General features: G+C 46.0%; 1 protein-coding gene across 28 annotated transcripts in view; it reads left to right on the top strand.

The window, feature by feature from the left end:
- Positions 1-15,683, top strand: part of GRAMD1B (GRAM domain containing 1B) — a 240,304-nt gene that overhangs the window by 136,837 nt on the left and 87,784 nt on the right. For 2 of the 28 annotated variants that reach the window (XM_033098306.1, XM_033098301.1), the window contains exon 1: positions 10,223-10,639. The exons of 23 other annotated variants lie outside the window; for them this stretch is intronic. In XM_033098306.1, coding sequence (XP_032954197.1) covers positions 10,617-10,639 — 23 coding nt within the window. In that variant the 5' untranslated portion in view covers positions 10,223-10,616. Of the gene's footprint in view, positions 1-10,051; positions 10,640-15,683 lie in introns of those variants that run through there. 3 more of the 28 variants (XM_033098303.1, XM_033098302.1, XM_033098305.1) reach the window with 3 other exon arrangements.

Raw genomic sequence — 15,683 nt, 5'->3', positions numbered from 1 at the left:
GTCCAGCTTCATTTTTTTGCATGTGTCTGTCCAGGTTTCCCAGCACCATTTATTGAATAGACTGTCTTTACCCCATTTTACATTCTTGCTTCCATTGTCGTAGATTAAATGGCCATATAGGCATGGATTTATTTCTGGACTCTCTATTCTGTTCCATTGGTCTATGTGTTTGTTTTTATGCCAGTACCATGCCGTTTTGATTACTGTAGCCTTGTAGTATAATTTGATGTCAGGTATTGTTATATTTCCCACTTTGTTCTTATTTCTCAAGATTGCGGAGGCTATACGGGGTCTTTTATGGTCCCATATAAATTTTAGGATTTTATGTTCTATTTCTGTGAAAAACAAAGAAATTTTTAAAAGCTGGTGGACTGACACAGAATTGCCAGATACTTATTTTACCTATACTTATTTTACCTATTCTAACAAGACTAAACTAAACTATAAAACTACCACCACCATTGTTTATATTTAAAGAATATGTTAACAGAAAATTTAAAAGGGCATGTTATCAACAATTAAAAATTCAGTATATTTAGCTTTTGAAACTTGCCAGGTTGCCCAGTTATTTTTCTTAACTGTCCCCAGTCTACATAAAAGCTTCAACATGGGACAGTACTTTGGTGCCCCCCACACCCTCAAAGGTGACTTAGTATGGAAGGCCACCAGAGTATTTACCGAGTAGCTCTGGTCACAAGACAGATGAGACCTGAGCTCTTAAGTTTGCTCATGAGCATGCCAGTCTTATCATATTTGTTGTGATGCTGAGAGAATATATGTGTAGTAAGTATAGGAGCCTGGAATATCATTGAACATTTTTTGTTTCAACATTAAGGCACTGATGAGAAAATGTCCTGATGGTAGGCAATGAAACTTCAAAATCCAACCCATGAAATGCAGTCTGCTCCATCCAAATAGACCTGTATTTATTGGCAGTGATAGTAGCAATATGTGCGGAAGGCATTATTTCTGGACACCTGTCATGCAAATAGGAAACTCTTGTCTCCATAAAGATAATGACAAATGTTGAATCCTTTTTCTGGCTGACTCTTTTGTGTTAAGACCAGAACAATCAAAAAATAGTTATCACAGACAAACCATACAGGTTAGCTGAGAATATTTACCATTATTCATTAGTTGATTGAAAAATTGGCATAATGATTGATTACCTACTATTTTTTTGGAAAACAGAAGTACTACGTCCTTCTGATTATCTGTGCCTCTCTTACAGAGCTTACTGCTTTAAACTTCGTTAGAATTATGTAATCCAACTCCTTAATGCCCATATCTTACTGTTCTTATTAGATTATAAGCTACTAGATATCAAGGAGGATATTGGGTTTATTATTGAAATATCATCGTGATTTGCCTGGGTCATGAACATGTTAGGCACTCAATAAGGATAGTTATTGTTGGGTAAATAAGTAGCTGACTGATCTAACAGAAATACCACAAAATAAAATTACAAGAATATCCCCAACAAAATAGGAAAACATTGTTTAGGTATAGGAGAAAAAGTAGATCAGGAAACATAGGAATGGAATCTATGGTTCTTACAGTAAGTTGTGGAGTTCTGTGGAAACTGGCTGGCAATAATCGTAATAATGATTAAAAGTAGTGAGTACTTAGTCGATGTTATATCATGTTTCGTGCATTGACTCCTGACAGCCTCAAGGGTTTTTGTCCTTGTCACCTTTTTATAGATGGAGCCAAGGCTTAGAAAAATGAAGTGACTTGCTCAAGGTCGCACAGCTGTTAAGTATGGATTTGAACTCGAGTCTAATTCTAGAATGCCTGTGCTGAGCCGCAGTACGCTCCTCTGGGACTGGTGTCAGGCACGTGTCAGTTAAGAATGCAGTATTTCTAGGCTTGTCCTATCAGCAAGCGGTTTCTCTGCCAATAGAGTTTCTTGTGTCCTTGCCAGGAGACTTTCACTGTTAAAACGAGTTAACATTAGTTCCTCTGTTCGTTAACGGTAATTCTCCTATGTAACTTAGTTGAGGACGGAGAACTTCCCTTTGGTGGGAGAAGAGCAAGAGGCAGCTGCCTGTGGGGCATGGGCCCTCCTTCACTGAGAGAATATGGGTGTATAAGCACGCTCCTGGGTCCCCGACACCATCAGTCACCCTGATTTTCTCCTGAGAAGAAACCAGGAGGAGCAGTGGCGGGTAATTAGAAATCTGCTTTGTTTCTTCCATCTGGCAGGAGAGATGTTTTCTTGTGTTCTGCACATGATTAGAATGAATGAAATCAGGCCGTGTTCCCCTCTCCTTGGTGGGGTTTCCTTGAGGTGTGTGTAGCTTTCCAAACAGGAGAGCTTTTACTTCCAAGGGGCTGCCCTTCTGTCTTGCAGCAGAAAGAGTTGTGATCCGGAACACACTAATGAAGGAGACAGACACATAAACCAGCACTGAGTCAGGCAGTCAAGAGTTCAAGAAACCAGGAGTGATTTTGGAGATGAAGGGGAAGGTAGTATAGAGAGGGTATCCTCTTTGGGATTTCCATTGCCAGACAGAGCAGGGCCAAAGAAACTCTTGTGTCCTTTTATCAAGCCAGAAAGTCTCCGTGGAGAAGGGATATCCAGAGTTTCTTCAACAGGGAAAGAGCTTAGCTGGCTTCTGTGCTGAATTGAGCAAGGGAGGTAATTCCATCCTGGCCTGACTAACAAGGAGAGAAGTTCCAAGGCAGGACGACTTGAGGGGCTTCATGGAACCCAGGCATAGGGTTTTACCTTTGAACTTTTCCTTTTTACCAACTCCTATACCATCTCTGGACTAGGAGCAGCTACTAGTAGTTGGGCCCCAGTTTCTTCCTCTGTTAAATATGGTTTAGTAATACCTCATCGGGTTGTTGTGAGAAGCACATGACATAATAGATGGGAGAACACTTTAAACCCTAGAGTGGATAGACACCCATTTGTGGAAACCCCTGGCGCCTTCCTTCTGTGTTGGTGAAGCACCTGGGAGGCAGGATGAAACCTACTGGAGCTTGGCTTTGACCTTGTCCATCCTGTTGGTTGCCTGAAGGCACTTTCTGGATTAGTAGGTTGTGAGGGAAGAATGAGGAAGGATGGGAGAGTGGGAGAGGTAAGTCCTCCGTCCAATTCCTGGGGTCATAGAGGCAGAAGGAAGCATTCTTGAAATAAACGGAATCCCGCTTGCTTTCCACACAAGCCTCTCAGCCTCTGCTGCTCTGGGCCTGTGCTGCCCCTCCCCGCCCCCCCCTCCCTCTCCCCCCACAGCAGTGGACCAGTGGGACTGGAGGGCAGGGTTGTGTACTGGTCCTTGTGGTAGGAGGGGAGGGGCTGGCTCGGGAGGCTCCCAGCTGGGAGTTGACACAGATGAACAGACCAGACGGTAAGACCAATGCCTGCATCCCACACTGTCACCCCAGAGCCAGTGACTAATAGTGGCAGAGGGTGGGGAGAGGAGAGTGCTGAGGAGGGTAGTGGGGGACAGGGAAGTGGTGAGGAGCACCTGACCGGGAGCAGCTCTGGCCATCTGCCATCCCCTCTCACAGGCTCTGCTGACTGCAGTTGGGAATTTGGAAGAGGATTCTGGCTGGAGGAGGAGGAGGAGGCTTGTTGCAATGGAGTGTTTAGGAGGCTGCTCCCTCCCCCGTTGTTCCCTCTAGCTTCCTGACCTCCAAAATGCTCCTTAAATATAACACTCTGCGCCTGATGACTCCCCTGCCTGAGCTTGGAGCTTTGATTCCCCAACGTGTGACTGCAGCACTGCTCTGGCCCAGTTTGCCAGCTCCTGGAGGCCTGCAGCTCTGCCCGGTACTGCGGCTCTGCTCTCCTGGAAAGGGCAGAAGGAGAGCAGCACAGGATCCAAGAACTGGAGTTAGAAGGAGAGCCTCAGGGATCATGTTGTCTGTCTGTTTTCTGCTCCAGACATGCTCCTGGTGACTTCCCATGGTCGTGAGGAGGCTTGAGCTTCTGGTGGTGGAAAAAGCCACTGGTGAGGAGGTGGGAGTTAGGAGGGCTGAATTCTCCCGCGTGTTCACAGCTCCCAGGTTTCCCTTGGCCAGGGCCATGTGTGTCTGCTTCCGAGAGGCCCAGCCGTTTGCTCTGGTTGAAAGCCCTTTCTCACCATTCTAGTCCCTACTTATGGACGAGGCAAGAAATGCCAGTCATGTTTTTGCTGGATTAGAAAAGGAACAGCACCAGGGTGGGTGAGACCTTTAGGCTTGTAGGAGGCAAAAGAAAGTCAAAGCAGCTGAAATCAAAAAGGAACTTTTCCCAACCTTCGTTCCAAACCTAATGAAGTTTGGAAGAAACCGTTGTAACAAGAGGCTTGGAGCCATACAATCCAAACTTATGTTAATCAAACCTTGTAAACACAAACTTTTGAATATCCGTGAGGCTTGGAAGGCCAATTTTTTGAGCTTAGATTTTTGAAACTGCAGATAACACAACATCCTCCTAGGCAATCCTTCAGCCCACATCCTGCCCTTTCAAGTCTACTCACAAAAACCCAAAAACAATTAAGTCAGGTATTTTCTAATTACTGTGTTTATTTTAAAATTGTTTCTACACAGATTATATGTAAAACATTAAATGTGCGTGAAGTCTACCGAAAGAAGAAACAACAGGGTGGTGAACACACAATGGGATTTATAGATGATGTATTACAGAATTGTACACCTGAAATCTATATAACTTTACTAACAATTGTTACCGCAATAAACTTTAATTAAATATATATATATATATAAAGAAAAGAAAAGCAACAACAAACACTATGTGCTTCTTACCTATCTTGCTGAACCCATTGTCTCCCCATCCTTCAAAGATGACCTCGTTTTTGAATGTTGAGTTTGTTATTCCCTTAATTTTTTTATTGTATAGATGCAGAATACAGTAGTTCCCCCTTATCCACTGGGGATATGTCTAACACCCCCCAGTGGATGCCTGAAACTGCAAACAGTACTGAAACCTGCATATACTAATCGTTTTCCTATGCATACCTGTCTTTTCATTTTATTGCTTCTTGTTGGCATCTCCCAATTGCCAGCATCACTACTCATGCTTTGGGGCCATTATTAAGTGACATAAGGGTTACTTGAACCCAAGCACTGCCATACTCTGATAATCGATCTGCTACTAAGTGGCTAAGGGGTGGGGAGCACATACAGTGTGGGTGTGCTGGACAAAGGGGTGATTCATGTCCTGGGCGGGTTGGAGCAGAGCAGGGTGGTGTGAGATTTCATTATGCTACTGAAAATGACGTGCAATTTAAAACTTACGAATTGCTTATTTCTGTCATGTTCCTTCTAGTATTTTTGGACCGCAGTTGACCCAGGGTAACTGACACCACGGAAAGCAAAACTGAGGATAAGGGTGGGGGCTACTGTATCTATCTGTATAGATACAGAATATCTGAATATTCCGTATCAATATCAACATAAAATTATCTATCCTTTCATGTGTTTGTTCTGTAACTATATACGCATGGAATCATACTACATGCAGTCCTCATTGCTGTGCATCAGTGGGAAAGAAACTGTTAGGTGTCAGGGGATGCATTTCTTAAACTTTAGTACATGATACAAAATAGTTTGCTTAGGTAGTCGAACCAGTACACATTTCCTTTAGTTCCTTTCCAACTGTCATGCAGGGCGTCATGCGGCATCTCCGGTCCCGTTCCCCACATAAGAACGCAGGATATGGTGAGGCCAAAAGGACCACCAACGGAGCCATAGGTAGGGGAGTCATATCACTTCAGTCTCGCTGGCGGCTGGGTTGGCGACACGGGAAGTAGGAGCCACATGATCCTCAACCCGCATTCCACTTGTCTCTGCCATCCAACCTCACTTGCTAACTGCAATCTGCCTCTCTGCAATCCACAATCCACACTCCGCCACGCCATGCCACCATCTTCTTGCTAGCCCCCATTTTCTGCTAGTATAGCCACAGCAGTTATATTAGTGGCCAGTAGCTCACTGGTTACAGCTGACAGCCAACTAGCCACAGCTGATGGCCATCCAGTCACAGTTGATGGCCATTTACTATCTGAGCCAACACCTTTCCATGTGAGGCCGAGAGACTGGAAACTGCACTCCTGGCTCTGTCCCCACATTCCATCCCTACAGGGTCTCACCTCACAATCTATACAAGTATCTTCCCGAGGGACCCCGTGCGAGAAGCCTGGAGGTGAATGCAATATCCTGGACACAGCCAGGGTTTCTCAGGGCACCATCAGTCCTTCTGGGCACAGCCAGATTTCCTGGGCTTCTTAGGATACCACCAGTCTCCCCAGGCACAGCCAGGGCTCTCAGGGTACTGCCACTCTCTCTGGGCACAACCAGACTGCCTGGACACAGCCAGGGCCTCTCAGGGCGCTGCCCCTCTCTCTGGGCACAGCCCAGCTTCCTGGGCTCAGCCAGGGCCTCTCAGGGCACTGCCACTCTCTCTGAGCCTTTCAGGGTACCATGCTGGAACAACAGCATCTCACAATCAAGGTGCTTACATATTCTCGATGGCGGCCCGTCAAGACACAAAAGCAAACATCTGCCAGTTCCACTACATGGTGGTACGTTCCCAAGCAAACAGTCAAGCGGTCCATTAAATTAGGGATGGAACGCAATTCCCCATAGTCCACAGTCATTCGCCAGGGCTGTGGATTGGCCTCACAATGTGTGCCCTCTCCACAGGGTGAGGTCTCCAAGTCCTCTCCAACCTGGGGGTGAGGGCCTCAGCAAGCACTTCTCAGCCCACAGGGCCGCAACGACCTTTGCTTTCTCCGCCCTACGCTGGTTGGGGAACCGTCCACGTCTTCCCACCCCTCCACGGGGTTCCAGCTCTCAGGCAGCTGCTCCTCCTGGTCTTCCTGAGACTGAGTGTTCATAAGCACAAACTGCTCCACCGCCCCCTGGAGAGCTTTGGCCGGCACTGTACCTTGCTCGCTGCGCCATATGTCATGCAGGGCGTCATGCGGGGTCTCTGGTCGCGCTCCCCACATAAGAACACAGGACATGGTGAGGCCAAAAAGGAACATCCACGGAGCCATAGGTAGGGGAGTCATACCACTATAGTCTTGCTGGCGGCTGAGTTGGAGACACAGGAAGCAGAAGCCACACTATCCACAACCCACTGTCCGCTTGTCTCTGCTAACCAACCTCACTTGCTAACTGCAATCTGCCTCTCTGCAATCCGCAATCCACACTCCACTACGCCACGCCACGCCATGCCACACTAGCAGCTAGCCCCCATTTTGCTGCTAGCGTAGCCACGGCAGTTATATTAGTGGCCAGTGGCTCACTGGTTACAGCTGACGGCCAACTAGCCACAGCTGATGGCCATTTGATCAGTCGATGGCCATTTACTACCTGCGCCAGCACCTTTCCAATGTCAGGCCTAGAGCCTGGAAACTGCACTCCTGGCTCTGTCACCACACCAACCTTGATATTTTAAGATATTCATTTTTGTCAAGTAGATGGGTATGAGATAGCGTCTCATTGGAGCTTAAATTTGCATTTTCCTGGGTACTAATGAGGTTAGGCATCTTTTTATATATTTACAGATCATTTTCTCTTCTGAAAGTGCTTATTTAAATCATTTGTCCATTTTTTGAATTTTCTTCCTTTTTCTTATTGATAGAATCGAATGCACCTGCCTGATCATTAATTTGTATCCAGCCCCAGAGTAATCTAGAATTATATCAGTGTTGACAATTTACCCGTCAGAGAATTTTTTAAACCATACAAACAGCCTGCCGTCTATGAGAAGATAAAAGAGGGAAAATAAATGAGGAATGTTTCTTCATTTTGCTTGGTCTTACTCTAATTCAGGAAAAGACAGTGATCCCATGACTCTTTAGAATCATGTTTAGGTCATATTTTGAGATTTTTCTTTGTGGACCACAAAAATGGAGCTCTGTGAAAAGCCCTGGGTTCAGAAACAAGAAAGATCCAAGGGATAACTGTCTCCCATCAACCAGGCTTTTCTTTTTCCTCCCCTTTTTGTGTTCCTTATAACGTATACACACACTGACACTTAAGCCAATTAACTCATCAGTGATGGAAGAAGAAGCTGGCTTGACTTAGTCTCTTTTTTACCTGTTGCCTGTATTCTTTTTGTCCTGGGAGCATGTGAGCCCTTATAAATCAGTTTGTCTGGTAGAGAAAAGTTTTTTGTAAGCATGAATAGTGATTCAGAGACGGGGTTTTGGAGTTGGACATGCCTACATTCAAATCCCAAGTCTGCAGCTTGCTGGCGTTAGGCATTAGGCAAATCAAGGCATCACACTCTTTAGTTTTCAGCTGCATTACCTGGCAAATAATGATAGTTACAACTCATAATAACAAGGAAGTACGGATTCAATGAGATAATGCATGTACAATGCTTAGTATGATGCCTGAAATAATATGCCCTCAATAAATTCTTAGTACTAATAGTTGAAAAGGAGGGTTAATTTTTTTTAAACAGGTAAAGATTAAACACTAAAGAATGTTAACATTTACAATATTGTGTTTCTAATGCAATACTTGAAAAGCTTTGGTCCAGGTTTTATGTGTTACTTGAGATCAGAGCAGTTAGTAGGGCAGGATGAAAATATTCTCATTTACCTGGAGTACTCCCAGCAACATTTGTCTAGGGGCTGGATCACATGACCTAGGAGGCTGGTTGAGTGGATTATCTAGGTCGTAAAGGAGAACTATGCATTTCTGGAATCTGTTGCATCCCTGTAATCAATACATGTGCTGAAAGTATGGCCTGGGTACAGGCTCAAGGAGCTTTAAAAAGATAACTATGGGTGTATTCAGAAGTCTTGAAAGTATTTCAGTGTTTTCTAGCATGGGGGCTACGAATGGAGGGAAACTCCACAGCCCAGAACTGCTTTGGGGGTACATCTCTGAAAGCACAGGATCCCTTAAGGAATATTTCTGCTGGACCATCTGGACACTGGAGAGAGACTGCAGTGTTCTAATTAGGTTTGAATAAGGTCACTTCAATTAAACACGTGTTTACAGTACTCCTCCTGTATGCAAGCCCTCCTGGTCAGTGGGCAGATGGAGCTGAACAAGATACACAGCCCCTGACTTCAGAGAGTTTACCATCTAGAAAGAGGAAGGCAGATAATAAACAAGGAATTACAAATACAATGAGTATTAGCAACAAGGGGATCTGTACTCCAGTTCTTCTTCAGAGTATCACTTTAGAGGGTCAAGTATAGATGACGTGCATACAACAAATATGGATTTCTGTAGATCACTTTGGGGCAAGTTACAGGGTACAGGCTCATTACGGTTCAGTTGAGGGTTGCTATTTCATAATTAATCTCCTCTTTGTTCCTTCTCACCCATCGCATTACTAACCCAGACAGTCAGTAATCTAGGGGAGGACAGACAAAAGCAATCACATAGCCAGGGAAGTTGTTGGGGCTGGAACTCCTCACTGGGCCCCAAACTGGAGGATTTTAAAAGGAGCCTTTTCCCTCTTTCCCATGAATTGTATGTCCGAGTTGAAGTTGAAACTCTCTGTTCCTCCTCACTTGATGCTGTGCCTGGTCTGCATCTTCTTGGAGCCTTGTGCCAGTGATAAAATGTTTAAATCCCACACCAGGCCTTCCTGGCCACCTTAAAAGAATCCCTGGCCTCAGGGGACTGGGTGCACCACCATAAGTTGCTGCCTCATCACTTGCCCCAGAAGTCAGTGGCAAGGCAATTTCCCCAGCAGAGGAAGAGAGCTGCGTGTTGAGTGCAGAGAACTGCTCAGACTACGGAGGCGCTAGCCCCGCCTTGCTGGGAAAGGGTGAGGATTCTATTTAAGGTGGTCTTGTGCAGCTCGCCTGCCATCTGACTCCCAGGCATGCACCACCTAGCTTTTCCGGTCTGCTCAGCTTTGGATTCCTCAGGTTTGCAGGGGGCCTGGGACAAGGCTCCCCTCCACCCAGAGATGGGGCATTTTAAACCCTTGGTGGATGCCCATGGAAATGCTAATCTCTCCGATGTTTACACCCCTCTTCTCTGCCTCTCCAGCACCTCATTGCTCACCCACTTTCTCCCTGACTTTCTGTCCCATCCTGGGACAAAACATGTGCTGTGTCTTTAAATGGGCGGAAGTGGCTGGCAGTGCTTTGCTTGGGTACTGCATTGATGAGGAGATTACATGGAGCTGCGGGAGCTGCCGCCTGGGGGAAGAGAGGTGCAGCTTCTGCTAGGTTTTTGCTCTCCCCCTGGGTTCTTCTTGGGTTCTCTGAGCCGGCATGAGGTGAGGGTGGGTGGGTGGCCGGCCGGCCTGCCTGTTGACAGCAACTCCAGGGCTGTTTTGCAGCCTTGCCAGCATTACCCATCCTCATCAGAATCTGGCAGTAGCAGCAGCAGCTTGGGCAGGCAGCTCCGGCCCCCGGCTGGATTTGCAGAAGCTGTGCTTGGCCTCCAAACCCAGCTTTCAGCTGGGAAAGGGGGAAGAAGGGAAAGCAGCAGCAGCAGTTCTGGCTTGCGCTTTCTCTATCTCTCTCTTTCTCTTTTGTTTCTTTCTGTGTTCAAGTCACATTACATGGGATTCTGTTCTTTTGGGACTTCGTCATCTTTTCAAATATGTCCTGGGACCTCCAGAGCTGTAACAGGGATGCTAAGGACATGGTCAGTGGATTATCGTGACTGTACTAATGAAAGGATTCAAGCTCTCCTGGTAAGTAGAGGAGGCATAAGGCACCTTCCTCTTCTGTTGTCTTTCTTCAACCCTGTGTTCCCCCCAGCACCTCAAATCCTCAAGAGAGTCTCCTGCAGAGAGGCCCATCTCCCTAGAGGGGTATCAAAGGGTTAAGATGGGGCCACACACTCTACAAAGTTGGGTTACCCTTTGGCTCACTCCAGCGTCTGTATCGCTGCAGGACTTTCTGCCGGCATCTTCCTGGGTTTTGTGGAAGTTGGGGGGCAGTGGAGAGAGTCAACTGCAGCTGAAAAACTTCTTTAACTTTGCGGGGGTTAGGGGTCGTGCCCACCGAGGGAACTTGATAAAGAAAGATCCCTTTCACGAGGTCCTGTGTGACCGCACTAGGCTGCTGGTACATTCTTACTCTCCCTGCACTAGGAGGGGCCTTTCTCACCCTGCTTCTTAGGGCATCTTTACCCCTGTAGCCAATCTCTGACCTCTTAGAGGCTTCTCTCTGAGGAGAGAGTCTTGAAGGGCCAGGCTCCAACCTCTAGCATACATGGTGTTCAAAGGAGAGTGGACTGTCCCCACCCGCACACCCACCACACACACACCCCTTGGAGCTTAATGTTGGGATAGTAAAGCCACCTCCTGTTTGGGGTGTAGGGTAGCTATATTATAGCCGCAGAAGTAGTCAGAATATATTTACCTCCAATTTAAAAGTAAAGCCTTTACTTCTCCCTCTTCTCCTTTAAATCAGACAAGAGGGTGAATTGGCTTTTTCTCACCTGGAGAAGCAAGATTTTGCTTGGAAAACTTGGTCATACCAGGCGTGTGGCACTCCCTGCAGGCCAGCTTGCGCAGCTCAGAGAAGAAAGGCTTCTGGGGCTGAGAATGGAGCTTTCTATCCTTGAAGGTGCTGGCGGGTGGGAGGAGGAGAAGGAGCTTGTGACAGCTCCCTGCCAGGATGCATCCTGCCTTTCTTGAAGCCAGCAGTCCAAGGTGGGGTGGTGATAGGGTCATCTCTGGATGGGAGCTTGATTTTCAGAGTCGGGGGTAGGTATTGAGCAGTTTAACGCATGGAGTCCCAGCTTGGCTCTAGGGAAACCCTACCCTAGGTTAAACCCTGATAAAATTCATCTAGTTTACCAGCCCTCCTCCTTTAGGCAGGAGGATCTTTTACTGGGTCTTCAAAAGGTACTTTGCAGAAGGGAAAGGGAGGAGCTTAAAAAGAAGCTTTTTAAAAGCTTCGCTCTGAAAACCTGTGAGGTTCCAAGTAGTGGTGAGCGTCAGTGACTACCCAGTGACTACCCTGTAGTTTCTTCTCAAGATGTGACATCTCTCCTCCTTGTGCTGAAGGCCCTCCTCTGAATTTGAGAAAGTGGGGTAGAAGTACTACAGTGCCATCCCTGTCCTTGCTTTCTTGTCCCTGAGTTGGGAGACATTAGCAGTCTGTTGTCACTGGGATTTCCAGGCCCGGTCAGCATCCGAGCTGCACCTTTAATCCTCAGCAGAGTAGAGCTGGGCCTGTCACTTGGCTGAGGCTTCCAAGGAGAGCCCAGATGCTGCTGGGAGAGCTGCTGGGCTCCTCATCAGAAGTCACTCCGCATCCCTGCACGCCCCTGTATTGGCACAGGCAGGTTGGACTGAGGGGTGCTTGGCTGTTATTCAGGATGAGATATGACTTTAACACAGAATGCTTCTCTGCTCAGTTCCGGCGGGTCCCTCAGGGTCATGTCATGCAGAGATGTTTGCCCTTAAAAATCTGTCTTGAGTATCTCTTGATGCATTTCAACAGAAGAGCAGTGTTAAGCTGGGAACTATAAGTGGGGTAACCTTATCCTTTTCTGGCAAATAAAATGTTCCAAGGATTGGGAAATTTTGTTATTTATGGCTGCCTGGATGCTGTTAGAGCCTGTGATCTGCCTTGTTGTGTTGTAGATGTTTGGGCTTGAAATCCTGTGTTGGAGTACTCCCTACTCTCCCAACAGTGAGACTTGGTAGAAACAAGATAACCGAACATATTGGCAGCCTTGTTCTGGATGACAACACCGTGTGCATATGGGAAAGGATGGAACTAACCACCTTTTTAATGGTTGAATTATTTCTAGAAACATTTCCGGATGTTTCTAATGTTAATGCGAAACATTACTGTGTTAGTGATATAAACAATGATAATGCTGATGACCATTGTAGTAGCCACTGACGTTTACTGAGTGCCAGCCAGCGCCTTGAGCACCTTATGTGTGTTGAGTCACACAGTGCCTACAGCATCATGCTTAAGAGCCCCATTTTACAGAGTGAGTAAACTGAGACCCAGAGAGCTTACGTTACTGCTTGAGAGCATACAAGTAGGAATCCGGCTTGGGATTTGCAGGTGATTTTCCCAAGTGATTCACCTGTCTTTCGTCGCTCTTCTGTAGGGCATTTTCCTCTGAATGTAGCACCATTCTAGAGATTGGCTGTTTTCCTGCTTTGCTGTCTCTGCCTTATATTTATTTGGTTAATTAGACTTATTTTAGAAGGGTATGGAAAAAGTGCATTGTCTCATTCAATCCTTACTATAATCCCATGAAGTGGCTGGTATCTGCATGTGAGAGCTAAGGAAACTGAAGTACAGAGTGGTAAAGGATTTTAACTAAATTCATGCAACTAATTAGTGAAAAGGCCAGGATGCAAACTCTAGTGACTTGACTATTATTTCGGTTTTGCAACTACCACAGCAATGGCAAGGTGTGTCTGTATTAGACCAACTTTCCCAGAGAGCAGGGTCAATGTCTATACATTCATTATTCATTCAACCCTTCATTTCTACAGATTTTGACCATGTAATTATTATTTTCACAGCCCTGTGTGTACGCATTGCGGGGGTTAAAAAATGGGAAGGACTTTGCCTCTGACTTCTAGGGACTGGTATTCTCACAGGTAAAATGAGACCCAACCCTTCTACACACACACACACACACACACACACACACACACACCACACCACACCATCCCCCCCCACCTACAGAACAAGTCAGTAAATGCTGAGGGACGGATACATGCAATGAACAACAAACACTCTAGAAATTCAGAGGAGACTGGAATTAATTTCAGCTGGGGTAGCAGAGAAGCTTTTTAGAGTAACTGTCACTTGGCTGGGTATTTGAAGGCTGGACAGGGTTAGGTAAGTGTACCGCACTAACACCACACCTTGTGGATTTACGAAGTTCTCACAGAAGATGCTTTGGGGTAAAGCTGACCAAGATGTGTGTCTGTGATTGACAAGTGGCTGGATTGTGAAATACCATGTTTTGCTGAAAATAAGACCTAACCGGAAAATAAGCCCTAGCATGATTTTTCAGGATGACATCTCCTGAACATAAGCTCTAATGCGTCTCTTAGAGCAAAAATTAATATAAGACCCGGTCTTATTTTCGGGGAATCACAGTAGAAATCTTCTCCACATTCCAGTCTTCCCAATATTAGGGCAGGGACTTTAGGCTCTCTCAAAGATAATTTTGTGATTTCATGTCCTGATAACTTGTTGAGCAAGGCACGGGCAGCAGTGGAGGAGATTTAGATAGGAGGTGGCACATGCAAACAGATAGGGCTGTGCCAGAGCGGATCTGTGGGACAAATGCGGTTTGGAAACCAAGTAACTTATTTAAAGAACAATTCACCAGTCCTCCTTAGCTTCTACATGCTAAACAGTTTTTGTATGTAAGTGTGATGTAAAGACATTCTTAATTCCTATAGAGCTTCAGAACCTCAAACAACAAGATCTCCAATTTCATGAGACTGCTTCCTGTACAGATTGTTTTGGCCCCCACAGGACTTGGCAGACTGTAATGACATCTGTCTGGATTCTCTGTCCTCGTGTTCCTGGTCCTCACATCTGTTGGGGCGGATGGTGCAGTCTCCACAGAGCCTGGAGGCTGTGACAGACCTTCAGGAAAGTCAGTGTGCTGGCAGAATTTGACTCTGTGAAAAAAGAGAGAGAGGATAGTTCTTGACACAGCAGAGGAAGCATTTCTGTGGCCAGGTCTTGGTCCACAGATGAGAGGAATTTGAAGTTTCTCATTGTGTTTGGGTGAGGGAGCAGTCGTGTTACTTTCACACTGTTTATTAGGGATGTGAGTACTATATGAGAAAACCTACTCATTTATGTTCTTACCAGGTGTCAGGGACAGAAATTCATTTTTGCACTCCTCCATATTTCTTGGAGAGTAATGGTCATCCATATTTTATTTGATACTAAAGGTCAATTGTCCAGTGTACTTTTTTCCTTCAAATCTGTCAAAGAATGGAGTGCTGTTCCTATTTCAGCTCTGGTTTAGTTTTATGAAAGGAGAAGTGGGTTAGGTTGCAGCAGGGAGAACTTAAGTTAGACAAAAGGAAAAAGTTTGGAATTTCTGTCTCTGGAGTGTTAAGATCAAGACATGCATTTATCTTTCGAGGTTCTTTCTGTGAAAAGTTTATTCTAAAGAAGAAAGCCCTGGTATGACCTGTGTGCACCTTCTTTAGAGCCGAGCTTCCCAGCTATTCAGATGTTTACCGGAAGGTGAGCTTCGGTAAAGGCTGGGGTCTCTCAGTAGCTTGAGATTCTGTGGAGAGCCACTCTGAATCTGAATCCTGTGACTACCTTTGACATGCTGTGTGGTCCTGTGGGGGCCTCCTGTCTGCTGTGGGTGGTAGCTGTTTTGAAAAGGGGATTAAATAACAGTGCCGGGCAGATTAACTGGTCTCTGAGCTTCCTTTTTTTTTTTTTTTTTTTTTTTTTTTGAGTTTATTGGGGAAGGGGAACAGAACTTTATTGGGGAACAGTGTGTACTTCCAGGCCTTTTTTCCAAGTCAAGTTGTTGTCCTTTCAGTCTTAGTTGTGGAGGGTGCCGTTCAGCTTCAAGTTGTTGTCCTTTCAGTCTTAGTTGTGGAAGGCGCAGCTCAGCTCCAGGTCCAGTTGCCATTGCTAGTTGCAGGGGGCATAACCCAACATGCCTTGCGGGAGTCGAACCGGCAACCTTGTGGTTGAGAGGATGCGCTCCAACCAACTGAGCCATCTGGGAGCTCAGTGGCAGCTCGGCTCAAGGTGCGGTGT

This window comes from Rhinolophus ferrumequinum, chromosome 25, assembly GCF_004115265.2.
Source record: "Rhinolophus ferrumequinum isolate MPI-CBG mRhiFer1 chromosome 25, mRhiFer1_v1.p, whole genome shotgun sequence".
Classification (NCBI taxonomy): domain Eukaryota; kingdom Metazoa; phylum Chordata; class Mammalia; order Chiroptera; family Rhinolophidae; genus Rhinolophus; species Rhinolophus ferrumequinum.
The sequence above is the reverse complement of the archived record's forward strand: the minus strand, read 5'-3'. Positions and strand labels throughout refer to the sequence as shown.